This window comes from Myripristis murdjan, chromosome 8, assembly GCF_902150065.1.
Source record: "Myripristis murdjan chromosome 8, fMyrMur1.1, whole genome shotgun sequence".
NCBI classification, from domain to species: Eukaryota; Metazoa; Chordata; class Actinopteri; order Holocentriformes; family Holocentridae; genus Myripristis; species Myripristis murdjan.
Genome location: NC_043987.1, coordinates 30,776,074 through 30,798,274, shown reverse-complemented (window position 1 = coordinate 30,798,274; position 22,201 = coordinate 30,776,074). Strand labels below are relative to the sequence as shown.

The window sequence follows — 22,201 nt, the reverse complement described above, 5'->3', positions numbered from 1 at the left end:
TGCAGGACTGCAGCGAGCCCTTCCATGTGGCCGACCTGGACGATGTGTATAAGAAACACCTCACCTGGTCTGAGAACTTACCTCGAGTCAAGCCTTTCTATGCACTCCTCCCTTTTGAGTGTGGGAGTGAAGGGATTTTGATTGTATATGATGAAATCTTTAGTGAGCATATGTTGAATATTTGGAGATCCAAATAAAACTTCTGTTGGTGTGGTGTAACTTGTGTTTCGCTTATTTTCATTTGGGATTTGTATTTAGTAAGTTTCTGTAAGTCATAAATAATGAAGTGGACATTTTCTATGTGGAGCTGAATGAAGGTCAACTGGACTGTGAAGGACAGTTATTGTGGACACTCGGCTCCAGGAGTGAATGGTGGTTGTTGGGGTCACGAGGGGTCAAGAGTGACTGGCTCAACCTCCTGGGAAGGATTGAAGGACAGCATTGTAGGTTGGAGACAGATGATATGACACCTTTCCTCTGTTGAGAGATCGTTCCTCTATCTTGATGTAGATTGCTTCCTTCATTACTCTTTTGAACCATACTAGGGAAATACATTATGGTTAGGGTATTATTCCAAGAAAAAAAACTCAGAATTTCAGAGATTAAAGTTGTAAATTCATGAGAAAAATGCACAAGTTTATGAGAAAAAGTATGAAAATTCTGAGCTTTTCTAAAGTTGCAAATTTGCAAGAAAAAAATAAAATAAACTAGTTGTTCTCCTCCTGTGGGATTCAGTCTGAAGGAAATCCTGCTGGTTTGAGTCCAGACTCACGATCTCCTCCTCAGCATCTGGACTCTGAAGAGGCGTTGCTGTGACTTGGGCCGATTCAGAACAAAAGAAACTGCTGATTCTGGGCTCAGATCAGCAGGATCTCCTTGTTCCCAAATCCCATGTCAAAGTAGAATCTGCTGAGGTGATCAGCTGCAGGCCTGAAACACGGCCAGCAGGGGGCAGCACACGTGGAGCCTTTAGAAGTAGAGGAGCATAAGAAAAGATAAGTGTAAGACTAACTATTTTTCTGTTTTTTCCTATAAATTTGTGACTTTATAATCTCACTTTTCTCACTTTAAACCAAATGAACAAAACATTTCTAAGTCTAACATGAGGTTAAAGACCACACCGATGATGCGTTCTACACATTTCCTACACATTTGCTGAATTAAAAAAATCACAGCTATCACAACTGATCATCATCTGATTAATCACAATACATCCAAAATAATCACTCAAAGTATTAATTCGACATGAATGCATGCGCCAAAAGAAAAGATTTATGTCACCTTGATAAATTAGAAAACTGTGAGAATATAATTTGCAATCAACACAAGATATGGCTGTGACAGTGACAGCGCAGCTTCCAGACATAATGCACATACTTTTTAATACAAGTTTAAATGCACATATTTTTATATTTTTATATATGCCCTTGGAGTGAACTATCATGTCAGCAGCTGTCTTTGATTGGCAGTGAGTTTTTTTCCACACAGGAGGCGACTTTCCCTCCCTCCTAAAATACATGTTAGATATTATATTGACAGTGAACGTTTCTTAGTTCTGTCTTGATTTGATGTTAAACTTGACATCATGACATGTATTTTCCTTGGCTGCATTTAGACTTTCACTAGATAACTTACTGGAATAAGTCAGTAGTCATGATCGGTTTGAACAAGCTGTGTTTATGGGGGTCATTTCATATTTTTAGATGAAAAACTTGTTAATTGTAGCAGCTGCATGGCGGATGTGGCGTTGTTTTATATAGAGCCCGACCGATTTATCGGTAGGCCGATTTAATCGGCCGATTATAGCCATTAGGGAATAATCGGTAATCGGCCAAAAGTTGGCCGATTGACGCCGATGTTAACACTTATTTTTCCACTAGTAAAATGCAGGGAATATGGTGTTTTCTTAGAAGTAATGTCCTTGCGTTACGTATCCAGTAGAGGGCCTCCGACTCCTTTCAGGTCACGCTCAACAGTGAAGCAGCAGAGTGAAGTAGTGAGAAGAGGGAAGAGCCGACAGCGTATTTACTGAGCCCAGCGGTTTGCCTCAATGGTAAGTTTATAACTAGTTTGTGACTTAAACAATAACTCAATAAGTTTCCCATTCCCCATGGCGAGCCTCGTTGTGTTTGTCACACTTGACTGATATGTTAGCAAGCTAAAGTTAGGATGACCTAGCTTAAATATTACCTTGCTGAGCACTTTCCATGCTAGCAGACTAGATAAGACCGGAGCACATTAGGATAACGCGTCGTCGCCGTGCAAAAACCATTATGGGCTGCATTCATTTACAGCAGCGCACCAACTGTGTTTTTTAACTTATGGCGCTGAGGTAGAAAAAAGCGTTTCTGGTCCAAGTTATAACTTCATGGAGGAAAGAAAATGTGAACGCACGTTTAGAGGACATCAGAGAGGGGCATTTCAAATCATGTTTTACCAGAGACTTTTATGACGCTGTTTCTCCACCTACCTATTACCTACAGATAATAATTTATTAATAATTTGTAATTTATTACACTCACTGACCACTTCATTAGACACTGTGCAATGTAATGCACACCAATAACAGCCCTGCCATGAATTCTATTTTAATAAATGTATTACTTTGTAAATGTTGACACTGTCAGAGAGATTTCTTTATGTTTTCTGAGATGATAGTGGGTGTTGCTGTTGGTGTGGAGAGCAGTATGTTGAAGTGAAGAGTATTTTGACCCTCTGGTGCATGTAAGTGGGGTTGACAAAATATCAGACACCTCAATATGATGCTCCTCACACCAACACCCACTGCCACCTCAATAATAACCATAAAGAAGAATTATCAGCTTTCTTACAGTCAACAACATCTTAAAAGTAATAGGTTTAGTCTAGTGAAGTGGCCAGGAGTGTACACGCCATATTCATGTGAACACAAGTAAGACAAATGCTTAATGTCTGAGTTTCAAAATGGCTCACATAACTAGACAGATTTGTAACGTTATTTTTTAACTAACGTGTATAATGTCTTACTGTTTTTTTACAGATGGCAAAAGAAGGTGGATGCAGTATGGTGTGGGACTACTTCACCAAGGATGTCACTGGTGAAGCAGTCTGTAATATTTGTGCAGCTTCTGTAAGCCAGGGATCAAGCAAGCAAAAAGCAAAAAACACAACCAACCTATGGCAGCACCTTAAAGCTAAACATGATGACATGATGATACTGCCTTTTTGCACATCATATTTTTGATTTGTTTTATGTTCAAATTGTTCATATGCTGCTTGTTCCACACAATTTCTGATAATAAAAGTATTTGAAAATAGTAAAATGTTCTCCCTTCAATTAATATCTTTGTAACAAGTGTTTAGAACTATATTTAAGCCATCCAAAGCAGGTTGTCTTTTTTTTTTTTTTTAATTGAAAAATGTAAAAATTTAATCGGCCGATATATCGGTTATCGGATTTTTTTTATTCCCTAATATCGGAATCGGCATCGGCCCCAAAAAATCCATATCGGTCGGGCCCTAGTTTTATACTGCCGCTGCAAGCTGTTGCCCGAGGTTACAGGTGTTAAGGTTTTGTAAAATACATAACATTGTTATTAATTTACTCATGATTTTAATTCATTTTAGGTATTGATGTTATAGTCAGACAAGAATTTGTGAAGAAATTCACCTCTGATGGAATTGTGATCAGTAGCTCTGTTCGCCTAAATCTCTTGAAGAAAAACATCTCCAGTGTTCATGGCAGTCAGGACAGTGACGTTGCTGGAAGATTCATTTGATTTGAATTTAATTGGATTCTCATTAGTCACAGTAGTCATGAAGGTCAATGTTGCAAACGCTCTTCCTGGGGTCCACACAACCAAAAAAAAAAAAAAAAAAAAAAAAAAAAAAAAAAAAAAATCATAAAAAGAAAGAATCAACAACAATAAACTCTTCTATAACAAGGTTTTATTTGTCACATGTGTTGACAGGCAACTCTAGGTTGAAGATCCTCCTGTGGTCAGGCATGTCTGCGTCCCGCTCAGGCTCAAACCCCTCCAGGTGGGGACAAGTTCAAACTGGGGGTTCTGTCACCGTCTCAACAGTGGCCGCTTCCACGTCACGCTGAGGCACCTGCGGCGCTTTCAGGTCCAACTCACAACCCACCTTTATGGGTATGTGGCTGTAAAAGGTCCCCAGCGCAAACTGAGTTGTATTAGGAAAAAGCAGACAATGCGCACACCAAGCCCCCAGACGGCCGGGCTGGAAGGACAAGCGGGGTACATCGTTCACACCGAGTCTCGGGGAGCTGCTGCCGGAGCCGAGAGCTTTGTGGAGAGTTTGCGCCGCTCATCATCAGGTCTCCTCTTTCAACCCAGTATCACGGCCAAACGTGGAAATGAGCCGCAGCTCATTAATTCATTTTTCTACGCATTTCAGTTTAATTCCAAAATACAATTATCATTATTACCCTCATTAGAAGTAGCAGTTCATGTAGATTCTGTGGCAGAAGTGACAGAATCTTTTCTTTGCCTTTTTGTGTTGTTGTTGTTGTTTTTTTTTTTTTTTTTTTTTTTTTTTATAAAAAAGGAAACACTAAAGAAATGTATGTCCTTCAGAAAAAAAGTTTTTGTTCAACAATGAAACTGTATTTAGTATGATTTTAATGAAAAATGACCTGCCATCACCATATCCTGCTCTAATCAAACAGGGAGTTTATTTTGAGCTGTTCTTCTTCTTGAAGTGATTTAACACGAGGTTGCTTTTATTTTTTAAATTGTTATTTCTTGTAGGCTAATATACAAAAGAATAAGCTTCTTATGGCTGAAGCTCAGCAGGAGGAACCGTCTCTTCAGTAGCCTAAGTGTGTGTGTGTGTGTGTGTGTGTGTGTGTGTGTGTGTGTGTGTGTGTGGCTCTGAAAAGAGCCGTTATGTGTGTGCGTGTGTGTGTGTGTGTGGGCATGATGGTGACCCTCTTGGCGTGGATGGCGCACAGGTTGGTGTCCTCGAAGAGGCCGACCAGGTAAGCCTCGCTGGCCTCCTGCAGAGCCATGACGGCCGAGCTCTGGAAGCGCAGGTCGGTCTTGAAGTCCTGGGCGATCTCTCGGACGAGGCGCTGGAAGGGCAGCTTGCGGATGAGCAGCTCGGTGGATTTCTGGTAGCGGCGGATCTCCCTGAGAGCCACGGTGCCGGGCCGGTAGCGATGCTACCAACCAAATGCAATAGTATATGTCTGCAGACCCGGAGACTGCAGATTCAGGCCCGCAGTTTTGGGACCCGCAGTTCTAGGCCCCTCACAGCGACGCCTACTGGACTGGACCCGCAGTACAGGACCCACAGTTCTAGGCCCTTCGTTTTTCCGCGACAGCGCCACCTACTGGATGACTGCAAAACTGCAAGAATTTCCCTCGGGGATGAGTAAAGGAGAAGCTTTGAAGGTTTATTGCACCTTCAATTCTAACAGTTTAAATGTTTATTGTACCCCAATACTGCATTGGTTTAACGTTTATCACACCAAAATACTACATACTAACAACTGATTAAAGGTTTGTTACACCTCAATATGTTTTCGCATGCACGCATATGCACAACAGGAGCAGGAACAGGAGCCTGTGTGATTCCCCTGACTTTTTTTCATTGCTTTTATGTGTACAGGCACACTCATGCAGAGCCGTGCGTGCACGCACATATGCGTGCATGCACTGTCTTGCGTGCACGCGCATGGACAAGCCGGGGAAACAGGCCAGGGATCTTGTGATTCTAACGGCTTTTTTTCATGGGCGTAGCCAGACATTTTTCTCTGCAGTTGCTTTGTAGTTGCTATACAACTGTACGGAGTTGCTTGACAGTTTACTACAATGCCAGTTAAACAGCATAAATAAGGATATGGATGTCATTATTGGCTTGTTCATTGGAATCAGAGCCGTCTCGGAGATATGCACACGCACCAGATAAACATTATGTTGTAGGCCTAGGCCTGGCAAAATCAATTTGACGTTCGTTGTTGATAATTTAACTGCTGGTAGGCTATATATGCCGCTTTTTCAAGCTATCTTAGCATCTGTGTTGCTTGGCAACCGTTCTGCCCACTCTATCTTGCTTGGTGGAAGAATGAGTAGTTCTCAATTTTATTGTGGCATTATTACCAATAAATTATTGATTTTTTTTCTTGTGTGATTATTTTATGGGCTATATGGAGGGTAACCGTTTTATAAAAGCAATAAGTCCCTTGAAGCAGTGGGTTACAGTGATTTTACAACGGCAAAACGCTCCTCAGCCGTTGTGAAATCACTGTAACCCACTGCTTCTTGGGGCTTATTCCTTAAATTGAGAAGTATTTACTCTTCCACCAAGCAATAGCGTGCAATCCAGCAAGAAAGTGGGCAGAATGGTTGCCAAGCAACACAGACGCTTAGATCGGGTGAAAATCAACAGTCTCTTTCTTCTCCTCACACCAGCTCTGAAAGCAGCGAACAGACCACAGAGTTTGTTTCACAGTTGCCACTTCATTTCTCGCAATAAATAAATAAATAAATAAATAATGCACCAAAGTTAATATTGTGGGTGATGGGCAACCCATGTCACACTGGGATAATAATAATAGTAAAATAATCTCATTACCTGTTAGTATGTTGACAAAGTTTCAGTATATGTTTTTTTCCACAAATTTTAATTAGTAGTATATGATACAGGCATGTAAAGGGTTAATATTTGAGTAAGTAATGATTTAAAATAATTAAAAACATTTTAATAAATAGAATGGAACGAAAAACCCTGGAAAAATTGATTTTAAAAAAATCATAATTTTATGAAAGGGTAGATGCTTGACCATTTTTTGGTCAAAGGGTGGGATTCGGAACTTTTCCTTAGGGTAGCTATACAAGGGTTAATTTCACATTGCAGTCAGTTTACATTGTAATGCTTAATTATTCTACTTTTTAATATTTTTTTGAACCTCAGCAGAGAGCTACACAATTTTAAATCATCACTAAGGCCATTCCATAACTTGACTCCACGTTGAATCCTTGCACTCCGATCGTCTGTCATTACTTGTCTCCGATGAAATAGGTGGCGCTGTTGCGGAAAAACGAGGGGCCGAGAACTGTGGGTCCAGGACCGCGGTGGAGTTTTACAGTCGTCCAGACCAGTAGGTGTCGCTGTCACGGAAAAATGAGGGGCCTAGAACTGCGGTTCCCAAAACTGCGGGCCTGAATCTGCAGTCTCCGGCCCTGCGTTCCAATACTCATACTACCATACTATTTAGTAGGGAAAAAAAAGATTTACCCTGCGTTCCAAATCGCATACTTATACTTTTTACTTTTAGTAGGTACTGCAGCTGCCCTTACAAAGTATGTAGTTTAGTATGAAATATGCATGCATATCCATACTATTGGGACACACTACATACATCATCCCTGAAGTCCGCCCCTCTCGCTCACTTCCGCCGCCGTCTGTAGCGGCAAATTTGAATGTTGTTGTCAAAATGCCGGTGCTGTTTCATACTGCGCTGTCCTCTGTCATATTTATTATCTTCTATCTTCCTGTCGCTTCTGCGGTCACTGAGCGAGTTTTGTGCGATATGTGTGTTTTGTTGTCGTCCGTATGTGGGCGTGGCTTGTACACGCAGTACGACGTAACGTCCGCTGCACAAAGGATTGTGGGTCAGAATGGCCAGAGCAGCATGCTGAAATCCATACTGCGAAATCTGACCGGATATAGTAGAACATCCTGGTACTCTTGGCATACTGCATCTGACATACTATGTATTGGGACACACTAAATCTTTTTTTTCCCCACTAAATAGTATGGTAGTATGAGTATTGAAACACAGGGCCGGTATGTCCCAATACATAGTATGTAAAAAACATTCTCCCTTATATCTCTCTCTTTCCCAAACATGAAAGAAGCACTTTTACCGTTGGGTGTTTGTCTCCTGTATGTCCCTGGAGATTTGCCCAGTAGGTTACCATTAATTGTTTCCTTCTGAGATACAACGGCATTTCTCCCACTTCTACCTGCAGAGCTGACACAGGGGTTGCTTTATACGCACCACAGCAAAGTCTCAGTGCTTGAGCTTGCATCACATCCAACTTTTTCAATGAAGTTTTTGCTGCTGAACTATAAGCAATACATCCATAATCAAAAACAGATCTAATCAATGCTATATAAATATTTTTCATAGCACATCTGCTCGCTCCCCATTCTGATCCTGATAAGCATCTCATTACATTCAATACCTTTTTGCATTTAGAAATTACCTTATCAATACGTTCATTCCATGTCAACTTTGCATCAAACCATACACCCAAAAAACGGACTACTTTCACTTGCTCTATCCCTAGATCATACATATACAACTTTTCCTCAGCATTCCTTTTCCTAGTAAATAATACAGATTTAGTTTTGTCAACTGAAAATTTGAAACCCCATAGATATGACCAGGTTTCAACAACATTTACTGCCTCTTGAATTTTTGTTGTAATATGATTAATATTCCCCCCTCTTTTCCACAAGTCCCCATCATCAGCAAATAATGATCGTCCAACATCCTCCTGCACTTGAGAAAAGACATCATTAATCATAATGGAAAATAAAATAGGACTCATAACACTTCCCTGAGGAGTACCATTACCATTAGTATTTCCCAAAATATTCATCAGGAATTTATAAATTTTGCAAAAGATTTTAATACATTTTTTAAAAATCTCCCTCTTGCCACCCACTAGGGGGTGCTGCAGCACCCCCAGCACCCCCACTTCCCGCGGCCATGCAAAGAATTTTGTCTGGTGAACCCAACTTCTGATGAACTACCGTTCCAAAAAAAAAAAAAAAAAAAAAAAAGTTGGAGGAGAAAATACACATCAAATACCAGTCCTGATATATTGTTAAAAAATCATAACAAAAACAAAACAAGGCAAAAAAAAAAAAAAAAAACAAGAACAACACAATAAAGGCAATGTCTAAACATTAAGGCAAGAAAAAAAAATGTTGAAAAGATCAAAAGTTGAATAGATAAAACATTTTTCACATACATTTGTATTGCAAATTGACCTAAAGTCCAAAGGAGCACATTTTTAGGTTTAAATTCATTTATGTTTAGGCGTTTTCAGTAAAAACATATATAAAAGGACTTTCCAAATGAAAAAAATGTAACGGATCAATAATCTGTCATAAAACAAAATGATGAAACACAAACAGGAGAGCAAAACAAAGCACAAGACATAGTCACGTATCACTACCACTTACAAAAAAAAAAAAGTAATACCTAATTTATTTCATTTTTCAAATAAAATAATTCCGTTCTTGTAAGTGTGTGATGTGCTCTACACATAGAATATGCTCTCTTTATTTCCAGTGACTGATCAATCATGTTTGTTAGTGCACCGTGTTGACGGGCTCACTCGCTGCTTTACGTCCTTCCACATTAGCCAATCAGAGGTTGCCTGACTTTCTGCAAGCTCTTTGTATCCTGTTAGAGTCAACTTCGTTTTCCACATTTCATGTTATTTCCTCCTTCTAGGTTACTTTCTAAGGCAACCTCATCTGCCTGTCAGTCTCCATTATCCAGAGAACCAATCAGAATCTCTGCATTCTGTATATAATTCATTTTGTCTTCATGCTGTCATTGAAGCTCTGGTTTGTTTGTGTGCCCCACCACCACCACCAAGACTCCGGCGGGCTACACACATGGGGGCAAATCCTAATCACCATCACCATAAGTGAGAGCCTTTTCCTCAGTGCCTCTCCATGTCAATAAAATATTCATTTTGTTCAGCAAAGTCACATTTTGTCCGTTCAAATTAGTCTCTCCTGACTGAATTATCGTCAGCTGTGTTTCTGCACACAGGAAGGGACTCTCACTTCTCTATCGGACACAGAGCCGCTGAGGAACCGGACCTCAACCCGAACCTAAACACGGGGTAAAGAGGTTCAGTGAAGGTGCAGTGGAAGGTGTGGAGGTGGATCAGTGTGTCAGAGGAGACTCTGTAGAAGGACAGAGAGCCAGCAGGCCAGTCCAGATACACTGCTACTCTGTTAGAGACAGAGGAGGGCAGGGAACACACCACTGTTGTTTTCTTTTTGTACCAAGCAGTGTAACTATTGTTAGTGCAGTACAGACTCCAGGACTTGTTGTTCAATCCAAGACTGCAGTCGTCACCCTTGCCTTTTCTTCTGATTCCTCTGTAAGTCACTCCTATATAAACCTCTCCTTTCCTCTCTACCTCCCAGTAACAGCGACCAGTCAGACCATTTCTGCACAGCACCTGTTCCCTGTGCTCAAACCTCTCTGGGTGATCAGGATATGGCTGCTGCTTTGTCACCTCTGTCACCTTCCTGTTGTCCTCAGACAGGAGGAGGTCTCTGTGTGCTGTGTTTGGGTCCAGTGTGAGATCACAGAAAACTGAAGGTGAGGACAAGACAAAACACAGCATCAGTTCTTAACCTGTTTTGTCCACCTTGAATTGAAAAATTGAGCTATAGTTTGCAAAACAGCAAATTATTTTTTGTGGTGTCTTACTGTATCTTGCTGTGTCATAATTAAATGGTAAATGTCTTTGTTGTGACATCATCAATTATAAGCTTTTTTGGTTCAACACTTCAACTGTTTGAATTATTGATGTGCTGCTTTGTTTTTATTAATAAAACTAAACACAGACTTACACTTCCTTAGATGTGGTTTCAACCTCTGCGCTCCACCATGGTCCACACTGGAGATGGAGGGATAAACAAAGTCAGACCAGCATATTGTCTCAAAAATAACTGTCCCTATGTCTGAACATCGAAAAAAGCATCCAATGTAGGCATTCTTTCAGAAATTTACCACAGAGGCCCAACTTTAAAATGATCTCCAGACTACAATGGGAAGACATAGGAAAGACATGAGAAGCTGATACATTGGTTTGACATTGTGCCAATGAGAAAACTACGAAGGGGTGACATCATTTAAAAACCCGGGTGTTACCACTGCGTTGACTGTCCTGTCATCCCTGGTTGTAAGTGATGGAACTAGGTTGCTAGAGAAAACTCTTGGGATCTGCCTTTTAAATGGCATCACTGTCCTTTGACATGTTGTGCTGAGTCTGTTTCTCATCAGGTCCAAGAAGCTTTGGGACCCAATGAGCCGATACCCTGGACATTTGGAGATCATTGCGGATGATTGCATGGACTCATTCCTGGGAGACCGAGTGTGGGGAAAATGTGATACTTGGTTACTCATTGGTTTGCCATCATAATGTCATGAATCTTGCCAAAGGTCCCCTTCCTAGATGTGTGTGTGTGTGTGTGTGTGTGTGTGTGTGTGTGTGTGGGGACGTCATTTTCAAGGCTCCCCCTGCCATGTTTGAACTCAGCAACCCACTCTTTACCAAGCTGTGCAAAGGGGCGTCCTCCCCTAGAGTGGAACCATGTCCTTGTGGACCTCCTTGGATATTAAACACTTGAGACTCAGGTAGCGTATGACTGCATGATGACTGATGTTTTCCATTTTCTCAGGAGCCACAGACTTTCAAGGTTTATGTTAATTTCAAAAAAAAAAAAAAAAATGAAAAATGTGTAATCATTTGGCAAGTTGAACATGTTGCATGCAAATTCAGAGAAAACTACAGTACATCTTCTAATTTAGGCCACAATCTTACCAATCACCCCTTGTATTCCTGATTTGTATAGCAAAACCATAACACAGTGGTGTGTAAATGAGGGGCTAACACTGCTTTGTTTCTTTATCTTTCCATGAAGTTGAGGTTTCTGGTGTACTGGCTCTGTTATGATTCCTATTCAGTATTTCATATGTATTGGTGTCACTCAGCAGTGTTTTGGGAAAAATCTGCTTTATTGGGCACAACAGTGAATCTTCCCTTTATCTGTTGGTGGGGCAGTGATGTTTTGGTCCTTTTTGAAAGATGTCAGGGCTCTCCTCTCTTCAATAGTAAATCTGGAACAGGGGGATTTATTTGTGGCTTGGATGGCTGATACTTTCTCCCTGATACGCTCTTACTCAGTTTCAGATACACTATATTGCCAAAAGTATTCACTCAGCTATCCAGATCATTGAATTCAGGTGTTCCGATCACTACCATGGCCACAGGTGTATAAAATCAAGCACCTAGGCATGCAGACTACTTCTACAAACATTTGTGAAAGAATGGGTCGCTCTTAGGAACTCAGTGAATTCTAGCGTGGTGCTGTAATAGTAATGTAATAGGATGCAATCTGTGCAATAAGTCCAGTCGTGAAATTTGCTCGTTACTAAATATTCCACAATCAGCTGTTAGTGGTACTAAAACAAAGTGGAAGCGATTGGGAACGACAGCAACTCAGCCACGAAGTGGTAGGCCACATAAAATCACAGAGCGGGGTCAGCGGATGCTGAGGCGCATAGTGCGCAGAGGTCACCAACTTTCTGCAGAGTCAACAGCTACAGACCTCCAAACTTCATGTGATCTTCAGATTAGCTCAAGAACAGTGCGTAGAGAGCTTCATGGAATGGGTTTCCATGGCCTTAGCCTTACATCACCAAGTGCAATGCAAAGCGTCATATGCAGCGGTGTAAAGCACGCCGCCACTGGACTCTAGAGCAGTGGAGACGTGTTCTCTGGAGTGACCAATCACGCTTCTCTGTCTGGCAATCTGATGGATGAGTCTGGGTTTGGCGGTTGCCAGGAGAACGGTACTTGTCTGACTGCACTGTGCCAAGTGTAAAGTTTGGTGGAGGGGGGATTATGGTGTGGGCTTGTTTTTTGGGAGTTGGACTCGGCCCCTTAGTTCCAGTGAAAGGAACTCTTAATGCTTCAGCATACCAAGACATTTTGGACAATTTCATTCTCCCAACTTTGTGGGACCAGTTTGGAGATGGCCCTTTCCTGTTCCAACATGACTGCGCACCGGTGCACAAAGAAGGCCCATAAAGACATGGATGAGCGAGTTTGGTGTGGAAGAACTTGACTGGCCTGCACAGAGTCCTGACCTCAACCCGACAGAACACCTATGGGATGAATTAGAGTAGAGATTGCGAGCCAGGCCTTCTGTCCAACATCAGTGTCTGACCTCACAAATGCATTTCTGGAAGACTGGACAAAAATTCCCATAAACACACTCCTAAACCTTGTGGAAAGCCTTCCTAGAAGAGTTGAAGCTGTTATAGCTGCAAAAGGTGGGCCGACATCAGATTAAGTCCTATGGTTTAAGAACAGGATGTCACTCACGTTCATATGCGTGTGAAGGCAGACGAGCGAATACTTTTGGCAATATAGTGTATTTTGTTGGACCACATAGATGATTCTGTGACTGACATAAGATCTAACACTGGTACACGTTGGAGTCATCTGGCAATGTTCAGTCCCTTTTCAAGGTCTAAAATGCCTGCAGAGGTTTATATGCTGGGGAACTCCCTAACACAATAGATCCCAGAAAAAAATTTGGGTGAAGTGCAAAATGTGTTCAAGATTATGAGAAAGGCTTGTTGCCTTGACCTACTACTTGTAGAAACACCATAACTTAGATGTCTGAAAATCTTCATCAATATGTCACCCATTAAATGTCACTCAAAATGACATAGCTTCAGGCTCTTTGAGACTCTGTCTGACAGCAAGCCTCTCTATACCTGAGAATGTCCAGTTCCCAGTGTGGATCCTCCACTGCAGCAGAGAGCAGCTTCATTCCTGAGTGTCCTGGATGATTGTAGCTCAGGTGCAGCTCTCTCAGATGGGAGGGGTTGGAGCTCAGAGCTGAGGCCAGAGCAGCACAGCCTTTCTCTGAGATCATACAACCTGACAGACTGGACACACACAGACACAAACACAGACAGACACAAGCTACATGTTAGATTGTCTTACAATAGAGCTCAGGAATCAATGCCAGTTAAAAGTTAAAATGCCATAGTTCCAGCGTTTTCAGTTTACTGACTTGAGAGTCTTCAGTTTACAGTGTGGACTCCTCAGTCCAGCAGAGAGCAGCTCCACTCCTGAATCCTGCAGGTCGTTGTTACTCAGGTCCAGTTCTCTCAGACTAGAGGACTGGGACCTGAGGACTGAAGCCAGAGCCTCACAGCTTCTCTCTGACAACTTGCAGCCACTCAATCTTAATGATAATGCAAAGACAGAAAAACATTACTCATACATTCAATGTGACTAACACCAGTATTTTGTGAAAAACTATGTTTATGGCTGTGTATGTAAAGCTAAATGAGAGGAGCAGTGATCTTAAATAATAATGATTCCCCTTCGAATTTAATTGAACAGTAATAATATTACATAGATCTTAAATGCCAGTGTTCAGCTTGTAGGGTTAGTCTTTACAGGTTAAGAAGTCCCAACCTGAGGGCTTGTAGTATACAGTCTGGACTTCTCAGTCCAGCAGAGAGCCACTTCACTCCTGAATCCTGCAGATCGTTGTTGCTCAGGTCCAGCTCTCTCAGACTGGAGGACTGGGAGCTGAGAACTGAGGCCAAAGCTTCACAGCTTCTCTCTGAGAGGTTACAGCTGCTCAACCTGAGGAAGCATTTTAACCAAGCATCACATTTGTATATATGTAGATATCACATAAAATGTTTTATCTTTGAATTTATTTTTGGTACCTACAGAGATTTATTGGATGCTTTGACCACTGGCAGCAGCCGCAGAAGAGCCTCCTCTGAAGCAGAGTATTTCTTCAGGTCAAACATGTTCAGATCATCCTCTGATGACAGTAACATGAAGACAAGAGCAGACCACAGAGTAGGGGCCAGTTTCTTTGTGGAGAGACTTCCTGATCTCAGGTACTGTTGGATCTCCTCCACTAGAGAATGGTCATTCAGCTCATTCAGACAGTGGAACAGATTGATGCTTCTCTCTGGAGAGGGGTTTTTCCTGATCTTCCTCTTAATGTACTTGACTGTTTCCTTTTTGGTTTGCGGGCTGCTCTCTGGCTGTGTCATCAGGCCTCGTAGGAGAGTCTGGTTGGTCTGCAGTGAAAGTCCCAGGAGGAAGCGGAGGAACAAGTCCAGGTGTCCATTTGGACTCTTTAAGGCTGTGTCCACAGCAATCAGGTAGAGGTATTTTATGTTAGATGTCATTCTGTATGGTTTGGATGGCGAGGAGGTGAAATGTTTTGCCTTCAGTAGATTTACACCAGTGTCCATAAATGACAGAAAGACATAAAGAGCAGCCAGAAACTCCTGAATGCTTAGGTGGACAAAGCAGAAAACCTTTTCCTGATTCAGTCCACGCTCCTCTTTGAAGATCTGTGTGAACACTCCTGAGTACACTGAGGCCACTGTGATGTCAATTCCACACTTTGCCAGGTCTGCTTCATAGAAGATTAGGTTGCCTTTCTGCAGCTGCTCAAAAGCCAGTTTTCCCAGAGATGAGACAATGTTCTTAGTGTCAATATTCCAGAGTGGCTCTGTCTCAGTTCTCCCATGATACTTGACATTTCCCAGTTTGGTCTGGACCACCAGGAAGTGGATGTACATCTCAGTCAGGGTCTTAGGGATCTCTTCTCTTTTCTCTGCTGCCAACACATCCTCCAGAACTGTAGCAGTGATCCAGCAGAAGACTGGGATGTGGCACATGATGTGGAGGCTTTGCCATGTCTTGATGTGGCCAATGATTGTCATGGCCAGTTCCTTATCTCTGAATCTCTTCTTGAAGTATTCCTCCTTCTGTGGGTCATTGAAGCCTCTCACCTCTGTCACCATGTCAACACATCTGGGAGGGATGTGATTGGCCGCGGCGGGTCGTGTGGTTATCCAGAGGTGAGCAGAGGGAAGCAGTTTCCCCCTAATGAGGTTTGTCAGCAGAACGTCCACTGAGGTCGACTCTGTTACATCAGTCAGGATCTGGTTGTTCTTGAAGTCCAGAGGAAGTCGACACTCATCCAGACCGTCAAAGATCAACACAACCTGGAACTGCTCAAACCCGCTGATTCCTGCTTCTTTGGTCTCAGTAAAGAAGTGATGAAGAAGTTGCACCAAGCTGAACTTTTTCCCTTTCAGCAGATTCAGCTCTCTGAAAGTGAATGGAAACAGAAACTGTATGTCCTTGTTGGCTTTGCCTTCAGCCCAGTCCAGAGTGAACTTCTGTGTTAAGACTGTCTTCCCAATGCCAGCCACTCCCTTTGTCATCACTGTTCTGATTGGTTGATCTCTTCCAGGTAAAGGTTTAAAGATGTCTTCACGTTTTATTGTTGTTTCTGCTCCTGCTGGCCTCCTGAAGGCTGTTTCAATCTGTCTGACCTCATGTTCATCATTGACCTCTCCACTCCCTCCCTCTGTGATGTACAGCTCTGTGTAGATCTGATTCAGAAGTGTTGGGTTTCCTGCTTTAGCAATCCCCTCAAACAAGCACTGAAACTTTTGCCTCAGATTGGACTTGAGTTTTTGTTGGCATACTGTAGCAGTAGTTTCTGAATGAATGAAGAAAAGATGACAGTTCATAATGGGTATGAGCAATGGGAACTTGTCCTGATGAATATCCACATTTTCAAGCACCATTTTGTCTATTAAGCTTAACAACAATGTTAAGCTTAATAACACCCACAGCAAATTATTTTACCAGAAAAATCATTAGGATTCTTTTTGATTTACATTACGCTAAAGAATTGTGGTTTAAAAAATATCTATATTCACAACAAACAAATAAACAAATAAATATCTCCAGTCCTCCCATTGTTTTCCTTTTACATCATGTTAAAACCGTTAAATGCATCTTACTGTTCTGCAGAGAATCAGCCAGCTCTGCACGTTTCATTCTCCTCAGGAAGTGCATTGTGATCTTCAGAAAAGCCTCTCTGCTGATCCTCCTTTGCTCTTCCTCCTCAGTGTCCATCACCTCCTCATCCCCCCTCGAACTGTCTAGGCATTCTGGGTAATCTAGACTCAGAACCCTCTTTACCCATTGTAGCTCAGTCTTGACAAAAGTAACAATGCTTTCCTCAAGATGCTGGAACAGAATAATATACCAATCAAATTTGCGTACTGTTATTATAGAACACAACATCAAAGCAATTTTGCAAATACTGAAAACCAAGGGGTCAGAAACTGTCACATGATAACTATAAAAGACAGAATTATATTTTTCAATTAATGTGCAGCTGAAGTTAAATGTTACGGTGTACATTTACATACCAGAAATATCCGGGCCAGGTCTGTTTGGTTTTCCTGGGCAAAATAAACCTCTGAAGTCTCTTGCTGGACCCTGTGGAGACAATATGATCAATCAAATCAACATGCGCACACACACACACACACACACACACACACACACACACACACACACACACACACACACACACACATCCTTACCTTTGATCGACTGAGTGGTGTCCATCTTTGAAATGAATAATATTATCCATGGACTGGTCACTCTTCATGGACACACAGCTGGGTTGAGGAGAGTGTGATCTCTCCTGCTGGATCCTAATAGAAATATAGGAAATGAATGGATGGCATTCATGTTGCCTAAATGATGAGATCTGTCCCTTTTGGTGACCTATGACCTTCCCTTTGGTGCCACCAAGAGGTCAAATTGTTGAAATATTGCACACAAACATCTCACAAAGTTTTTGCATTGCCATGAAATTTGGTAGCAACACTCATGTTGGTCAAATGATCGTTCCTTTCGACTTTGGTGACTCCATGACTTTTCCTCTGGTGATGCCAGCAGACCAAAATATTGTAACAGTTGTAGTTCTGGTTTTAATAGTTGAAATTTTGTTCATGCTCATGTTGACGGGAGGATGAAACATGACAATTTTCAGGGACCCAATCACCTTCCCTCTAGCTCCACCAGCAGACTCAGCATGAGAAATAACACGCTTGTTATCATCAGGTTTAAATCCTTACCTTCGATCGACTGAGTGGTGTCCATCTTTGAAATGAATAATATTTTCCATGGACTGGTCACTCTTCATGGACACACAGCTGGGTTGAGGAGAGTGTGATCTCTCCTGCTGGATCCTAATAGAAATATAGGAAATGAATGAATGAATGGATGGCATTCATGTTGCCTAAATGATGCGATCTGTCCCTTTTGGTGACCTATGACCTTCCCTTTGGTGCCACCAAGAGGTCAAATTGTTGATATATTGCACACAAACATCTCACAAAGTTTTTGCATTGCCATGAAATTTGGTAGCAACACTCATGTTGGTCAAATGATCGTTCCTTTTGACTTTGGTGACCCCATGACTTTTCCTCTGGTGATGCCAGCAGACCAAAATATTGTAACAGTTGTAGTTCTGGTTGTAATAGTTGAAATTTTGTTCATGCTCATGTTGACTGGAGGATGAAACATGACAATTTTCAGGGACCCAATCACCTTCCCTCTAGCTCCACCAGCAGACTCAGCATGAGAAATAACACGCTTGTTATCATCAGGTTTAAATCCTTACCTTCGATCGACTGAGTGGTGTCCATCTTTGAAATGAATAATATTATCCATGGACTGGTCACTCTTCATGGACACACAGCTGGGTTGAGGAGAGTGTGATCTCTCCTGCTGGATCCTAATAGAAATATAGGAAATGAATGAATGAATGGATGGCATTCATGTTGCCTAAATGATGCGATCTGTCCCTTTTGGTGACCTATGACCTTCCCTTTGGTGCCACCAAGAGGTCAAATTGTTGATATATTGCACACAAACATCTCACAAAGTTTTTGCATTGCCATGAAATTTGGTAGCAACACTCATGTTGGTCAAATGATCGTTCCTTTCAACTTTGGTGACTCCATGACTTTTCCTCTGGTGATGCCAGCAGACCAAAATATTGTAACAGTTGTAGTTCTGGTTGTAATAGTTGAAATTTTGTTCATGCTCATGTTGACTGGAGGATGAAACATGACAATTTTCAGGGACCCAATCACCTTCCCTCTAGCTCCACCAGCAGACTCAGCATGAGAAATAACACGCTTGTTATCATCAGGTTTAAATCCTTACCTTTGATCGACTGAGTGGTGTTCATCTTTGAAATGAATAATATTATCCATGGACTGGTCACTCTTCATGGACACACAGCTGGGTTCAGGAGAGTGTGATCTCAGGAGAGTGTGTTGGGTCCTAATAGAGCCACAGGATTATATAAAATAATGGGATAATAATTTGTCAGCAGCAGCTTGCAACATGCTTGGCCTCAAGTGACTGTAAATCTAATTTACCAGTACGAGACCCAGTCTTGAATAAATGTTAACAAACAGCTTCAAAGTCTAAACCAGTTTTCAGTGTCAAAGTCTAAAGCAGAGAGATTGCATATCATAAGGAAGTTTCATTTTTATTATGCGTCTATCAAATAGTAAAATTAAACCACATCCAACAACAGTGCGTGCCATCCAATTGCAAATGGGGGATCATTTGTGCTGTTAAACCACAATTAACATTCAAGTGAAAGTTAAATTACTGAAGAATAATACAATAATACACTACAAACTGTAAAGTGCCAAAATACCTTTTCATGTTGGACAAAACCTGCGGCCAGACTGAGAAAAAAGAAGAGTACTGTTGATAGATAGAGAGAGAGTGAGATTAATCATTTTTTATGAGTGTGTGTGTGTGTGTGTGTGTGTGTGTGTGTCTATATATATGTGTGTGTATATACATTTCAGGTGACTACCTCTTGAAGCTCATCGAGATAATGCCAAGAGTGTGCAAAGCAGTAATCAGAGCAAAGGGTGGCTATTTTGAAGAAACTAGAATATAAAACATGTTTTCAGTTATTTCACCTTTTTTTGTTAAGTACATAAGTCCACATGTGTTCATTCATAGTTTTGATTCCTTCAGTTAGAATCTACAATGTAAATAGTCACGAAAATAAAGAAAACGCATTGAATGAGAAGGTGTGTCCAAACTTTTGGCCTGTACTGTATACACACACACACACACACACACACACACACACACTCAAAGACCACTTTCCTGCTGCCTATAATGCTCAGCTTTTCTTTTTGTCACAGTAACAGAGGTGCTCATTCACTTCTATGTTTGACATTGAGCTCACAGTTAGTGCTGTTGTTGGACTGGACTGCACTTTATTGAGAGGCATTTCTAATATTCTGTCCCCCTCATGTATATAAAATAGGGAGGACAAAAAGTTGGAAACACCACTCAATATAATGTAGTCCAGTGCAACACCTCTGCAAACTACAACCTCAGTAATAAACACAGAATTAAATTTACACATTCTCCACAATGTGAACACAAACTGAACATTATAAACCTCTGTTTTCAAGCTTGAACAAACAAACAAATACATACATAGATAATCAAAACTTGGAAATCATGAATGTAATTTTTAGGCTGTTTAATGTTGTGGAGGTCAACATACCAATAAAAAAAAAGATGATTGTTTACCATTATGAGAAAACATTTGAGACTCGAATGAAGAGAATTCTCCACGTAACAGGCAACTTACTCAAGATATTCCAGTTATGTTGGTCACACCAGCAGGTCACTTTTGTCTTGGTGATTTCTTGGAAGAAAAAAAAAATCTCAACAGGACTCCTTAGTTAAATAAAAAGAAATATTAATAATTAATAAAACGGTAAAATCTGGACGCTGCTTGTTGGTCGTGTGTGTCTGCAGGCTGCCTTCGGATTTTAAAAACTTGAGGATCAAAGTCCAAACCAGTCTGAACTTGCTAGAAGCCAAAGTCTGTGGCAGAGACACCAGTGATCAACTGCTGCACTTTTATTATGTGTCTGCCAAACGGTGGAATTTAACCCCGTCACCTGCTGTAAACTACAGGGCTGTTATGCCTTGGACATTAACATTATAATTTATCTGCTGGAGGCAAACCAGTCAAAGGTCAGATTAATAAAAAAAAAGGTTAAAACATATGTTGATCATGGTATAATCTGAGAATCCTAATAATACTAATGATACTAATAACACCACTACTACTATTACTAGTAATAATAACAATAAACTTTAAATTGTCAAATACTTCAGTGCTAAAAGCGTTTATTTTTGTTCCTCTGCACAGTTTTGTGTGTATGTTTGTGCGTGTGTATATAATATGTATATTTATATATAACTTGTACTTTGTTGTACTCCCCTCTTCCCCCAATGCATGCACACACTCTCAATTGTGTTCTCACTCTCTCTCTCTTACTGCGTTTTTGTGTGTGTGTGTGTGTGTGTGTGTGTGTGTGTTTCTGTGCTTTCATTTCCTGATCATTTCCCCCAGAACACGGAAGATTCGCAATATTCATGTTTGTGTAGCGGTTGTGTACTCTCTCGTTGCGTTGTGTATAATTGTCGAAAAAACCGTTTCACTGTTGGCAATCGCCGTTTATTCTAACATCTGGCAGAAGATTTTTTTTTTTTTTTTACAGTCAGTGTTGCTCTCATTCACACGCATGTGCTCTCACACTTGGTTAATAAAACTCGGTTAATAAAGTTAAAAAATAGCACAAGTGAGCTAACACTTGTACACTAATCACGTTACAAACAGTTAATTTAACACAGTCACTTTTATGAAAGGACGTGCTCACCTAACCGGAAGCTCAAGTCTTACAAAAGGTAACATAAACAACCCCTTTAGATATAAAATGAAATAATGCTAAATAACTACGGAGCTCACAACATGGGCACTTACCAGGGAGACAGCGCAGCAGAACAGTTACTGCTCTCTGGGCTGGGTGCACGACCCTTGCCTGCAGGGGGTGTTGCATTCAAGGACCGTACGATAAATGAGTTTCATAAAAGTAATCAGTAAAATAAAGCAGCGTGAGAGGAATGGCAAGTGGAATCATTAATGTTATATATTAACTCCGTTACACTCCGCCCTACTGATCTCTACTTACCCATACAAACCAAAAGGAATACACAAGATGCAAAATGAGAGTAGACAGTGAAACCACTCGAACAACAAACAAACCAGGTACCAATAACATCATACCAAGAGGAGGAAGTGAGGAAGAAAAAAAATGTGTACAGTGCTGTCAAAATCACAGACACCAAGTATACCAGTCACAAGACTATTCCTGAAAAATTAGATTGGGGAAGGGTTGCAAAGCTTTCCGCCATCCATAGGAAAACATGCCCATATAGCCTACATGTTAAATCACTCAGACTTCATGTAAAAAACAAACAAACAAACAAAAAACGCACAAATCTTCAACCACCAGGACATACTCACATCGGTAGTCATACGCAGGTGACAGAATATCATAGAAAAAAAAATGACTCAAACGCTCTTCAAAATTGAAGGGACATACAGGTGCCAATAAACACATACACATATTTATAAGGTCAATACACAAAATAACATT

At 41.1% G+C, this 22,201-nt stretch overlaps 1 protein-coding gene across 1 annotated transcript; it reads right to left on the bottom strand.

Moving 5' to 3' along the window:
- Positions 1–4,032: 4,032 nt before the first annotated feature.
- LOC115363683 (NLR family CARD domain-containing protein 3-like) lies at positions 4,033–21,545 on the bottom strand. The gene is made up of 13 exons (XM_030057959.1): positions 21,526–21,545; positions 19,378–19,427; positions 18,873–18,992; positions 17,060–17,129; positions 16,646–16,874; positions 14,535–16,338; positions 14,271–14,444; positions 13,861–14,034; positions 13,559–13,732; positions 10,621–10,667; positions 9,835–10,360; positions 4,920–5,101; positions 4,033–4,286 (listed from the first exon to the last, which is right to left on the bottom strand). Exons 2-13 carry the CDS (start codon positions 19,383–19,385, stop codon positions 4,033–4,035), a joined length of 3,762 nt encoding a protein of 1,253 aa, XP_029913819.1. The 5' UTR covers positions 19,386–19,427; positions 21,526–21,545.
- Positions 21,546–22,201: the final 656 nt, after the last annotated feature.